Raw genomic sequence first — 13,735 nt, 5'->3', positions numbered from 1 at the left:
GCCGTCAGCTCTTCCTCTTATGGACTGAGGACCCCATCAGGACACAAGTGGTTTTACAAGCATAGAGTTAGGCCGCTGTATTAACTCTGTGTTGTGTCTTAACCTAGAAACACTAAATGTGTTCATAGCCCTGGTTGAAACGGACATTAACAGCTCATAGTCAACCTCTGTACACAATAATTTACCGTGATATGGTAGGGAAATACATCTCTATCCATGATAGCGGGTACAAGAGGGTCAAAAAAAAAAGAGGAAAAAGACAGACTGTGGTCTGGAGTGTCCAACAATTTAATACAGAAAATTTAAAACTCATATTGGTTTACTTTTCTTACAATGTCTTAAAATAACCTACTAAAAACACAACAAATGTAAAACATATTACAGTTAACACATCTATACACAGGCAAATGTACACAATATAAAACACATATATACACTCTTTTAATATATTATTATATAAAGATTTGTGGGGTTTTTAACCTTTAAAACTGGAAGCCAAACAGCTTGAAGAGGGAGTGTTTCACAGAAGACGACAACTGTTGAGTATCACAATATCTTATACTATGGATAGGTAGTTTTTACATACAGTTGTTGGATACTGTGTGTGGAGCATGCCAATTATCTGAAATAACAGTGGAATAGACACAGAAATAATATTTGAATACACAAAACTTGCTGTTAAAACCGTTAAGTGCTATTGATATGACTGGATTATGCAGGATCCAGAAGCTGCATTGTTCTGTAAGTAAGGAGTTACATGTGCAGCTGTCTGAAGGTTGTGCACTATGATGGCTTTCCTATTTACAAAAAAAACTCAATGCTGTTAAGCTGCCGTGACTTCAGCACACACACACACACACACACACACACGATTATGAGCTTTTAACGATTGTTAAAAACCAACAGTGAGCACATGGAAACAACACGTTGTACTGGACCCCAAACCACATGATGTATTTCTGTCTTTTTTCAACTGATGTGACCCACGTATGAATTCACAGAAATGTGAAGAAATACCATCTTTTAGTTTGAAATCCTTCAAATGACAAAAACAGAAAAAGATCAAAACATTCACAAATTGCCCCAACAAAAACAACACAAATACATATGTCAAATATATATGTCGGTTAATTCACTCTTTCTTCAAGCTGGTAATGCTTCCCAGTTCTGTTTGTCTCCATGTTTCACTTTCCCTCTTAAAAAGAAAAAAATTCTTTTTAATGTTCACAAGAGCAGCAGAATGAGGAGTAGGAGTGAGAGCAGGGAGTTGCTGGTTGCTGCTGCAGCCGTCCTGTGGGACGCTCCTCGGCTGTAAAGACGAGGAGTCCTCGGGGAATTCTGCTTCAGTTTACTGGGCGGCAGCGCCTTTAAATCCTCTAGAGCGCCGAAGGCCGCCATGGAGAACTCGGGGTCTCCTGTGGTGAGCAAATCAAACACACAGGACTGAAAGTACACGTCCTCCACCTGCAGCGTCTCTCTACACCTGGCCGTGGCGCGCTCCACCGTGTAGACCTGGTGAGGAGGCCGCAGAGGCCCCAGCTCCGTGTTGGTGCCCTGCAGCCGGGGCTGCTGGCTCTGACGACCCAGCATGTGCTCTTTGATGAGCTCGTTGCGTGGGCAGCCATGCAGACAGAGCTGCAGGCCGCCATTGTCCGAAAAGTCCAGGGTGTCCTCTGGCATGCGGATGGCAAAGGTCAGGTAGCTGCCCACGCGCCGGACGATGATTGACGTGCCGATGTAACGGGCCTGTATCTTCACCTGCCGGCCCACTCCGGAGCCGCCGCGCTCCATGATGGTCAGGCTGCCGCTCTCGCCGCCACTGCGAGTCCCATCCTGGAAGGCCAACGGCAGATCCTCTGTGGTGGCCTGGTACACCTTCTGATCTGTGCAGCCATGGAAGGACTTGAAGATGACAGTGATCTGAAATAAGAGGAAAAGAAGCTCAGCATTTAGATATTATTTAATTATTATTTAGATAGTATATTCTTACACATCTTTGCTTAAAATGTAACAAGCCATACAAAGATCTGCCCATGTAAAGCTTAAAGAAGAGCAGTGCCATTTAAAGCCATAAGGTGGCAGCAGGAAACCAAACATTTTCACTGCTGTGGAAGGTGTGGACGGCCCATGCTGGCCTTTTTACAGAGTGGCAGTGATTGCTGTCAGTGCTCCACCGGATTGTTACCACCCAAAGAGGAAGCTGCTCAAATAAACCACAATTGCAATCATTGTGTGGTCTTCACTATCACCTTTCCTTTTCTACCTAAAGCAAATTACCAGAAGTAAAAGCAGTAGCTCCACCACTCTCCCCTGCGTGTTGGCTCACACCGCACAGTTTCATAACACGGCTCAAATCCTCATGAATCTTCCAACACTTCTCCTACACTGGCACTGCTAGTGCTTGCTCAGTGACTGACTGATTTGTATTCCAGCTGAACTTTGAAAAAAAATAAAAAAAAATTTTTTTTAAATTGGGCCTAACCTCTGTACCTCAGTAACGTGACAAAGCGGTGGCTGTGGTTACGTTTACACTTACAGGGATACAGTGTTTGATGGATGATTTCCTGTCTTAAGTCTGGCAGTTACAAACAACTCCAAAAGCATGATGGGGGCATGCGGGTGCTGGCACAGACCACAGGATTGCATTAGGCTGCACAGCCACAACACTCTGTAAATGCTTTAAGAGAGTTTGAGCAATTTTCACCTGGTGCAAGATTATAGTTTATTGTTTTCAAACAGGTGAATTAAAAGTGGTTAAGTGTAGGGAGTCGAGGACACTACCCGACAATGGGAAACTAAATTATTTACTATTTAAGCATACAATTCATATAAGAGCAGCCTAATGAACCCATTTTAAAACCGACACAATCCGTACAGGAGCTTTGTATACCAATGTGACTTTTAAGTACCAAAAAGAGACAAAGATACGATAAAGTTTTAACTATTTTAAACTTATTTAGAGCATGAAAAGCCAGCCTACTTGATTAACAGAATCAAAGGCCCTCGCTGCTGTCCAATTATTCCTTTATTTTTCCACATTATCCTGTATTTACACAAAAAGCACCAAGTTAATTATTTGACCAGAGGGGTGAAAAAACATTCCAGATCGTGGCGGTGGAGGAAAATGTTTGAGTGAGCGTTAATCACTACCATATGACCACCCATGTGTTAAAGGTAGAGCGCTCAAGCATGTCTGTGATTCAACACCGCTGAAGGACTCCCTCCTCTCTCTTTTCCTCATAGATCTGAAGGAGCTCCAAGACAAGAGGAATGCTGGAGGCTCGAGAGGCACCCTGGAATGACGATTAACTTCACATGTTGATACTTTATGGCAATAGTTGAGCCAGCAAGCCAGCACTCAAAAACAGCCCTCTTATATAGGCTGTTAGTTTCAAACGTGTAACTATAATCAGCGTTCATTTCTAGTAGTGTCCTAGGTGGTTGTCGTGAGAAACGCACCACCACACCAAGGGTCGCAAAACAAATCTGAGGAGCCGTGGTTTTGCCAGATTTTTCTTTAAGCTTTTTTTCTTCCATGTGAAATCTTGTATTTAAATGAACGGACAATAAGGAAAGACTATTCACCATAGAAGACACATGCAGAATGTGAGAGGCGTTGCAAGTAGAAACTGCTTTGATTTAAGGGAATCACGTGCCAAAGACGTTGGAAGCCACAGCACTCAACTACTACTGCAGCTAATGATAACCTTCATTATCATTTCATCTCCCAGTTATGATTGATTTCTACTTAATTTATTGTTTTGTCTGCAAAATGTGACAACATCAAGTGAAAAGAAGGATGATGTTTCCATTTTACTTGTTTTTTCTTCTTCTGACTAACAGCTAAAAAGATTTGAAATGTATTGTCACATATGAAAAATCCTCACGTTTTTAATCTGAAACCAGAGAATAATCTGGCCCTTTTGCTTCAACAATGACTAAAATGTTAAGTCGATCATCAAAATATCGACTTATCTGTTCATTTTCTGTTAATTCGACTAACTACTCTGTTCTCTACAATCCTTACCTTGCTGGTGGCCGTGGCGCTGGAGCCAAGGACAACAGGCACGTTGGTCACCTGAACGGACAGGAAGCGGTTATCAATCAGAGGCCACGCCCCTTCCACCTTGCAGGTCTGAAACTCGTCGCGGAAAGTCCGTAGGTGTGGGTCTCCGAATAATCCACAGTGGGCATATTTCTTCTGCTGACCAACAGAGCCCGACATGAGGACCCGATTCTCGTAGTCGCACAGCTCCGACACTGCTGGACGAGATGTACTGGGGACCTTGGCGGAGGACGTGGGCCCTTCGCTGGAGCAGTTATGCTGAGAGAACAACTCCTTAATGCGGAAGACGGCCGAGTGGTAGACCAGGTCCCCCCTACAGCTGCGTGCCTGCCGCCTGGTGCACAGGGCATAGGCCCGCAAGGCGATGCAGTAGTCTACATCCAGAGCCACGTCCTCCTGCAGACCACTAGAGGGGGAGGTAGAAGCCACGTACTCTGCATTGCAGCGCTGGATTCGACACTGCTGGCAGTGAGCTGGAAAACAAAAACAAGGACCATCAACATGTTGGACTGCAATGGCATTAATCCATCGGTTCCTGGGAAAATGTTTGCTGCTCTTCTCAGTAGCATCAGTAACCTCCCTCTCTGAAAAAAATACAGATGACTAGATCTTCCAATTCCCAGCGTAACAATCTTAAAATCCATCTGACATGTACAGATACATTACCACAGTACACGAGGCAGCAGAATTTTTCCACTATCAGGTTTAGCTCAATCCGGAGAGCCATTAAAACCCAAATGTGTGAGCTCACGAGGCCGTGATCCCACACTGTGCTCCTAGTCAGTCAAATCTTATTTCCCCCAACTAGCCCTCACAGGAATAGCATGTAGCCTGACTGTAGGAGGAAACCAACCTGTGTTAGTTTGCCTGAGGGTGTTGAATGTGGTTTGGCTGTTGCTGAGGTAATTGAAGTCCATTAAGCTACGCTACATGGCACGGCCAGGCTCGGTGTATGGGGGCAGCCAACTTGAAGAGGATCACAAGAGGAACATCACAAAGAGTCACACTTGTTTTAAGAAATTCAGGGTCCAAACTGGAAGCTGGAGGGAGGATCACAGCATGGCGGCAAATCACAGCATGTGATATTTGGGTGGTATTGCCTAAATGTGGGTCTTCCTGTTAAGTTATGACTCACAACTCACAAGTGGGCTATTTGTTATCAAGAAAAACAAAGATTTTTTTCTGTGGGACGTAAAAGTGTGGATATTCATTTTGCTCATTTCCTTTTGTGTTGCTATTGCCTGAGATGTCTCATTTGCTGACCAGCATAATAACTCCTGCTGCATTGTGGATATATTTTCCATTTCAGATTAGCACCGTCCAGCTTCCTCATCACATTCATCACTTTCACGGCAAAAACCGGCATCAGTTGTAACCTCCTACAAATTAGAGGTTGCTCCTCTATTGCAGAATAACCTTCTGTTTACTCCAACCCCCATCTAATCTCCAAACAGCATGGACAAAGATAACAAGATAATCATGGTGATTTCATACCAGTGCAAACATGAATATTTGTGCACCACTTCTTCCCTTTCACATATGTGTGATGCACTGAAGGGGGAACAACAGATGATGAATGCATCTCACAGTCGCTACACTTCAACACCAGCTCTGATAAAAACTGTGATGGAGTGTGAGAGGTCATGTTAAAAGGCATTATGAATCCCTCCTCTGAATTCCAACAGGCCTCCCCCGTCTCGCTGCCTGGTCACACAAGTCCACCGTGATTGACACTTTCGGACAATCAGTGCCTGCACAACCATCAACAACCCTGCATCTCCCCAAAGGGTCTTTATGCTCCGGCACTAAGTAGGCTACCAACAAGCGTGAGGATCTTGTGGGAAATATAAAAACAGAAACAGAACTAGCAAAAGGACCTCACAGACACTGTTAGTATTTTACAGTTTAGCAAATTTTAGTTAGAGCTGCAGATAAGGACACCGTTTTCTACTGGCTTGGGCATAGTCCATAGGTTGCAGACTAACAAGACTTAATATTTTCACTAACATAGCTACTATGAGTGCTTTAGGCAGCTCATTATTAGTACAAAACAAGGCTGAAAACACTTTGAGATGGTATAAAATGCTATTTTTAACAACATATATAGCATAGTGATTACTCTTTGAAACTTTAAATACTCAAACTTTGATTAAAAAAGTATCACTTGTGACTTTAACAAACAACCTAACTCTACCAAACATCTAAATGCATTTCAGAAACTATTCTTTGCATATCTTAACCATAAATTGATAAGAAAGAACAAAATCAAAAGAACCAGAAGGGCCTTCATTGGTCTTTAGATATGGTTGACAATATTATTGTTCATCATCTTTCGACTTATATCAATATATGACGGTTGGCAGTTTTCATATCTAAATAAAGTTACATTGATTTTACATGCTGTCACTTAGACATCTTAAATGCCTGACAACTTTTAATTTAATTAACATTAAACATTTCCACATCATCCATATAGTATCAGTAGTTTGATTGCCCATAGGGCCAAGTTACAGTTTTTTGCATTTTAACAAAAAACACATTATGAATTGGCCACAAAATCTGAAATGAAAACTCATGATCCAAACAAAACATGGTCCTGCGTTGTGGAGCTAACGGTTAGTGCTTTCTGATATCTAACCGGGATCAACACGTTCAAAGGCCAGAAAGCTGGACCCCATGCATGGTAGCTAACAAAGTTAAGAAATGAAGTATAGATAGGGGGGAAATACCATGGTCCACTAAGCTTTGCCAAAAACTAAAACGGTCCAAGCTAAGTGTTAAAGTTATACTCTTGAATTGAATAGTAATTGTGACCGTTTGGAGTGCGATATACAACACTTTCTGGTTAAAAAACAAGCTCCGCAGTTTTCTTTTAGTTTGACTGTGAGTGCTGGACGCCAGTTGCTAGCGAGCTATGCTAGCTGGGGGGCTGCGCCATAACTTCACACAATTTGACAAAAACCGTAACAACAACAACGGCCCTTTTGTTTTGCAAAGTGTGATAAATGTTTAGCGGTTGGTGACAACTTGTTTGGGGTCCTTGTTTATATGCGAGAATAGTTGGAAATGTGTTCAAATAGACGTCCGTAAAGTGAGTTAACTCGTGCAGGTCGGTTAGCAGCGACACAAGTGTTGGATGTAGGATGGAATTCAACAGGGCTTTACTTTGTCCCCGCAGCGGACGGGATACTTCTAAACAACAGCGACTTTTCTCATCCTTTAAACACCAAAAACACTTAACACTTAAGTTATTATGTAACAAAAAAGTTGAAAGACGTTAAAGGAGTTTAAGTTTAGCCACAAAACGCCAGGAAAAAAGTTAACTTTCCCCCCTCCATTGCGGAGAGAGCGGGACAGAGTTTTGCATGCAGGAGAGGAGTGGAGGAGCACGGATTGAAAAAGCAACACTTACCTGGTCGAAACAGCAGCGAAAGTAAAACCATTGTCAACGTTACACAGTCCAAAAGCTGCCGTTTAGCCGTGATTAGTGGTCCGCTTCTCCCCATACCAATCCATTCAGTTAGAATGGAGTTCCTCGACTGCTTCTCATCGACGTTGTGGCTGCGGGAAACCAGACAAAAATTCGTCTTCCTTCCCAAGCGCTGTCATTCAAAAGGGGGCCCCTGGCTTCAGGGCGGTTCTACGAGGGAGGGGTCTAAAGTGTAGACGGGGCCCAGAGGTGATTGCTGGCCAATGAAACACTAATTATTCACTACCCATTTCATATTTAGCCTACATGTAGTGGCAATTACTGGGATGAGGACAGTGCCTTCAACAACACAAGTGTGAAATTATAATATTTCTGCACACCCTACACAAAATCTTTTTCCTTTCTCAAACAATTACACAAAAGTGTTATGATGTCTTTTATATATTTTCATTGCAATATTTCTGTTGTATATTTAGGTACTTGACTGTTGTATGACTTTGCTCTATTGGTTATTCCCTTTCCTTATGTTTATCGTATGCACCAAAACTCACTTTGGCAATGAATTCTGATTCTGATTATAATTGAAGAATCACAGGGGTATTATGGTTATAATAGTATTACAACCGCCTGTTATCTGTATACATACACAGTACGCTATGACCTTGCTAAGGTTAGCACTTGGAGCCATTCAGTATAATCAGAAGTGGCGAGTAATGCAGCTTTTTGCATGCAGAGCTGCATCAGACTAGTAAAAATTTAAAAACTCTTGCCACTACAAAGCACTCAGGGACAACTGTCCTCAGACTGCCGACACGGTGTTTGACACGAAGGAATCTCCCACCTGCTGTTTTCTCACTCCAGATTTAGTGCTTAAATAATAGAGTTTGATTGACACTTGTGTATGTAAACTAGCATAATAGATCTTGCTTAGTTTATCTAGCGAATATTTAAAATGTAGAACCTGATAAATGCATAGCAAGTGCATTATTCTGATGGTAGCACTGGCATTGTCCGGAGGCTAAGGAATAAAATAGTGGTAACCAATAATGTGGGATTGGTTTCCATTACACTGAGATCAATAAATGCCTTCTTTTGTCATTTTTTGGGTACAAAGTGGTGTTTAACCTGCCAAGACACTTTGGCATTGTCTGTTTTCGTCATGTCAGAGAAAATACTCTGACCCATTTATTTTCTCTCAGCAAATCTCGGCAAAGTGTGCTATTAATTTTTCCATTACATTTTCAGTTAGCAACTTGTATGTTACTCTTTTCCTTTTGTGGCCAACTTTCCATCTCTCTCACCTCCTTCAACGACACTCCGGCTTTCATTTGCACAGCTGCTGTGAGGCCGGACCATCTGTAAGGTACACTCTCCAGCTTTCAGCCCTTTTTTCCCTGAGACACACTCTGTGGTTTTTATGCCATGCAAATAAAGAAATCCAATGCAGCAGCCAATTACTGAATCAAATATTGGTATTAAGAAAATCAACAGTCACAGTTTGCGTAATTTCTAGAATTAGAATAAAAGTAAAAGCTTTGTTTTGGTGCAGCTGGAACATTTGGCTTGTATCTGTGGGTCTCCCTCTGCGCCTCCCTCCTGACTTTATGAGAAAGAAGTGAACCCAGACAGTCATTGGATCACTGGCTTTTCTATACACATGCAGGCTCCTCCGGCCACACAATTGTGTGATTCAGGTGGCCTGTCAGTCTTGTGAAAGGTCTTCACAGGCCCATGTTGATGTGGGGCTGATATATATAGTGGAGGGGGGAAACGAAGACAGCTCAACCCAAGTGGAACGTTTGGATTGTTCTGAGCAGCCAGAAGGGCCTCTGTCACACTGGATCCAGTGTGCCAAGTTTATCACCCCAGAGGGCTCTACCTTACTTTGTTTGTTCAGCTAATTTTGGAGGCTTGGTTGGTTAATCTGCTTTATTGCTGCGCTTTATGGTCACATTTTAAATCCCATCCAACAGCTTACACTTCGTATTCCCTTCAACAACTTGGACACGGGGCAGTGACATGTGTAGGAGGGAGATCTATTGTGTTAATATACTGTGTAAAGCAAATTAAAATGAATGTCTCACCTGTTACAGTGTTTCTCTTTAGGAGCGAGTGATGACATTTTCTGCAGAAAAAAAACACTGTTCACTTTAATTTATCTCAGCTGAAGATGAAAAAAATCTCAGTTTTAGTAGTAGTGATACTGCATGCCAAATGTGTGTTTCACAAAGATAAAAGGCTACAAAATCAAAGCCATAGTTTTTCTCAATAAGCTGCTGTCTACCCAATGAAGTGAGGTTCCACACTGCAGGGCTGATGACCACTGAACCAAACAGTTAATTGATCCAGGTGGACGGTAAGGATGAATTCAGCACATGAAAGAAACTCTGTGACTGCCTGTCAGACTTGATGGGCAGAGAAAGATCTTTTTCTTCCCATGTTTCCTTATGAGCGTATTACATTGCCTGCCCAGTATAAAGCAATATGTATATACTACCAACTCTAAAACAAGTTGGAGAGAGTGGGTGTGTATCAAGTTAAAAACAAGGCCAGTATATTTCTGCTGCTGACAGTGGGTCACTTGTTCTGGTACAATAGAAAAAAGGGCAGTTTCCATGGACCTGAGAGAGAAAATCAAAGTGTTTTAAGTTTTGGACAAACATTAAGAATTTCTGACAGACACAAAGAACAGAGGACCTAAAAGCAGTGCTTCATGAAAATGAAAAATGTAGCAACAGAAAATGTCCAGAGTTAAGCGTAAGAGAGTGAGAAAGAAAGAATGAGAAAAGGGGGGAAGGGAGAAGGGAGAAGGGAGAAGGAAGGGACGGGGGGGAGGGAGTGAGGGATTGGGTTTCCTCTGACTGTGTGTCTGGGCAGCTCCACATGTTCCTCATTAAGGTCCTCACACTGTGGGACCAGCTCCACACCGGGATGCTTGTTTTTGTTATTAGGCTGAACGTGCTGTGGTCTGGTGGAAGCCCGAAAAACAGGGCCAGTCCAGGACCATCACTCCAGCCCACTGTCCTCAAACCGAGGAAAAATATCTGCTGTGACCTCATCTATTTCACCACAACATGTTCAGCATACAGTACTCTTTAAAAACCTGTAACGTTTATACATACATGAAAGTGGAAAACGTATTTTCCCATCTAATCTGATACGTGATGCGTCCCCACTGCACTTTTTCAACATGTAAAAACAAGTTGCACAACGCTGACCCATCTGTTCTCTTTGCCCATCAATACTGTGCTATAAACCTTAAACAATTTAGTTGCAAATGCAATGTTTACAAAATAATAAAAAAAAGTCCAGGTGCAGGAAATTGTTGATGTGTCATGCTTCTGATTTCTGTTCAATTTCATGCCCATCTAGATCCGTCAACTGAGACATGCATCATGTTTCTTCTGAGGGCTGATAACATCGGAGATTGGATCAGAAGTAGCACGCGCCCTCTGCAGCCTCCGCTAGCACCACACGGTTGCAATATAAGAGACAAGCTTATTGAATTTTAAACAGGAACCAGAGCAAATTGACTGTTTTTTTTTCTCTGAGGGCCCCTGTCTGAAATGAAGTGGTCTATAGCACAGCTGAGACATGGAGTGAGAGGGAGATGGAGAGAGATGCAGAAAGCAAGTGTGTCTGGTTCAGGCCTCTCACTGTTAGAGGGGATCAGTTATCTCAGTGGAGATAAGGGAAACTGTGGTGTGAGTGTATACGGGGCAGCGCTGATAGCATCTCCACTCAAGGATCCCACTTACGGCACCCTGATTGATAGATGACAGCCCACACAGGGGGGCTTTTGGTGTGTTTTTGTAGGTACCCCTCAATAGGTATCCATGCAGGCATCTGTTTACTGAGATCCTTTGGATCTTTGTCTCTGAGTAAACAAGAATTATCACACTTGCATGTCATCGGAGTAGAAGGTCTGCTAGTCAGGGCCCTGCACTGCCTGAAACAAATTGAAGATAGATTTTTATTCATTCAATGGGAAATAAGGTAATTCTTTCTAACACACTCAGGTTTTTTCTGCTTGTTGCTTTTGTCTTTACCACACTGAACTGAACTCTTTTCTTCTTCTTCCTCTCTCATTTCTCACAGAACAAATGTTGACACAGCGTCAAGCCCCGTGCTCATGAATAGACAGTCAACTGACAGGTAACCCTAGCTCCGGGGTCGTGGGGTCACCCCAGCCTGATGAGGGATGATGGGTAAAATAAATGGAGAGCAGCACACAGAGGGACCTCTCATGTCCTCAGCCTGAAGGGAGAGAGTTCAGGGCCATTTGACCTCTGACCCATACCCTGCATATTTTGTTTGTGTGTGTGTGTTTTGAGAGTTAAACCTCTCCCCAATCTAAAATTCTCCAATATGTTTTGGATTGTTGTTGTTTTTTGTTTTTTTAACCTGGCCAAGTTTTATTCTTTAAACTAATGAATCAAGTAGCAAAAACAGTTGTATGGCATCACTGAGCAGCCTGTGAAGCTTATTCCAATGCATAACTTAGTTTGGACATGCCTCGTCTTTCTTTTCATGACGACACTCCCACGCTTCTAGTCACCCAAGCCATAATATAGTATGGAAACAGGTAACAAATTGCTTTGTGATGGCCTATGACACCTCTCTTTCTCCCATTAAACTGAAATGTTAGTAGTAATACCTGTGCGCCCACCAGTTCAGGAATTAATACCCAATATTTTCATCTCATCGTTTTTCAACTTTCAATTTGTGCTAGCTAAATGCTAAACAATGCAAAAAAATTCAAAGTGGGACGTTTTATTGTTATCACATGATATATTGCCAAGATGACCCAATGAATCCTCAACTATTTATCAATTTGCATTTACTTTTTTTTAATCTTTGATAAATACATTTTTTCACTCTCCTTCATTTCGGTTAGATGTAAACAGATCTTTATGACATTCAAGGAGTCATGGAAATAGTTGTTTTAGTATAGTTTGGGTTTTAAAATCCATTCTCAGAGCTGGTCAACTGTTTGCCCTTTGCACCTGGCGGCTCGAGTCCCAATCTGCTGATGCATTTGGTATGAAGCTAACCTTCAGTTAGTCCTCAACAGTTGGTATTGTTTCTGCCCTGGCCCACCCAGACAACTGCCTCGAACCAGGAATAGATGGATAGACAATACCTCACAATTGTGTACAAATTTAGCCATTCTGACCTACCAAATTTAAGCCAAGAAGGCATTCGGGCAATGTTCCCTGCTGCTTGTGTTCATTTAAGGCTTTGAAACATGGAGTAACATGGCAAGGGTGTACACTTCTACCAATCCACCTTTATTAAACTCACTGCTATGCAATAAACGCAGATCTGTAAGGTGAAAAAAAGTTCACAGGAAGTGTTGGGAAATTGACATGACTGTTGTTTTTTACTTAACTTTTCAGCAGATGTTTCTCACATTTAATTTAAAGAAAAGGCCAGTCCTTATACATGGCTACATGGGATCATGCATGTCACACTCTAAATATTAAAACAAGACAATAATCAAAATCTCCTGCCATGCTTGTGTTGATGTATTGCAATCATTGACACTCCACTATGTTAGTGAATTACTATACAACTTCATATTATTTAATTTTTAGTGGCTTTTACAAAGTAAAAAGTTCAAAATCAGTACAACAGTAAATATAATAAGATGTTATGAGTAATGCCAGAGAGGAGAAAAAATAAACTTACCTTGGATCAGTGTGTTTGTGGTATATGCTGTATTGTGAGTAGAAGCACTGCTCTAACTGCAGTTCAAATTAGCAAATGCCGTTAACCCTCGTTCCCTCTACAACTTCAGCTGGCCAACTAAGACCTCGGGCAGCTACAGGGACGGATAGCCATTGGAATCAAGGCACATGACAACAGCTGTCTGTTTCAAGAATCGGCACTTTGATTAAAGTAGGATGGTAGTGAGCGATGTGGCCTAATTCCCACATATCTGGGTAGGGCACTTCTGAGAAGAGAGAGAGAGAGAGAGAAAGAGAGAAAGAGAGAGAGAGAGAGAGAAAAAAAAGCAAAAGCACTGAATGGAAAAAAGATTGAAGCATAATAATATGCATGCATATTTGAAAACATGCTCACTTGCAAACACCCACTCTTATACCACACTTATGCTACTTATATTCACAGATATTCATAGGCTTGAAACCATGTGTCACACTTGGAAAGCTTCCAATTTTCTCTAAAAGTCCATCAAACACACAGACAGAAGGATATGAGTGCAGCCGACCAATGGC

The 13,735-nt window shown here is 42.1% G+C and overlaps 1 protein-coding gene across 1 annotated transcript; it reads right to left on the bottom strand.

Moving 5' to 3' along the window:
• Positions 1 to 270: 270 nt before the first annotated feature.
• On the bottom strand, positions 271 to 13,427 carry rgmd (RGM domain family, member D). Its single transcript, XM_034882137.1, has 5 exons — positions 13,188 to 13,427; positions 9,581 to 9,621; positions 7,479 to 7,627; positions 4,028 to 4,539; positions 271 to 1,920 (listed from the first exon to the last, which is right to left on the bottom strand). Exons 2-5 carry the CDS (start codon positions 9,616 to 9,618, stop codon positions 1,225 to 1,227), a joined length of 1,395 nt encoding a protein of 464 aa, XP_034738028.1. The 5' UTR covers positions 9,619 to 9,621; positions 13,188 to 13,427; the 3' UTR covers positions 271 to 1,224.
• Positions 13,428 to 13,735: the final 308 nt, after the last annotated feature.

Source organism: Etheostoma cragini, chromosome 9, assembly GCF_013103735.1.
Source record: "Etheostoma cragini isolate CJK2018 chromosome 9, CSU_Ecrag_1.0, whole genome shotgun sequence".
NCBI classification, from domain to species: Eukaryota; Metazoa; Chordata; class Actinopteri; order Perciformes; family Percidae; genus Etheostoma; species Etheostoma cragini.
The sequence above is the reverse complement of the archived record's forward strand: the minus strand, read 5'-3'. Positions and strand labels throughout refer to the sequence as shown.

Coding starts and splice junctions, on each gene's coding strand:
- rgmd (XM_034882137.1), bottom strand. CDS start 9,618: ATGTCATCACTCGCTCCTAAAGAGAAACACTGTAACAG. Junction 7,628..9,580: donor AAAGAGAAACACTGTAACAG/GTGAGACATTCA, acceptor GGTTTCCCGCAG/CCACAACGTCGATGAGAAGC. Junction 1,921..4,027: donor GCGCCACGGCCACCAGCAAG/GTAAGGATTGTA, acceptor CTCTTATTTCAG/ATCACTGTCATCTTCAAGTC.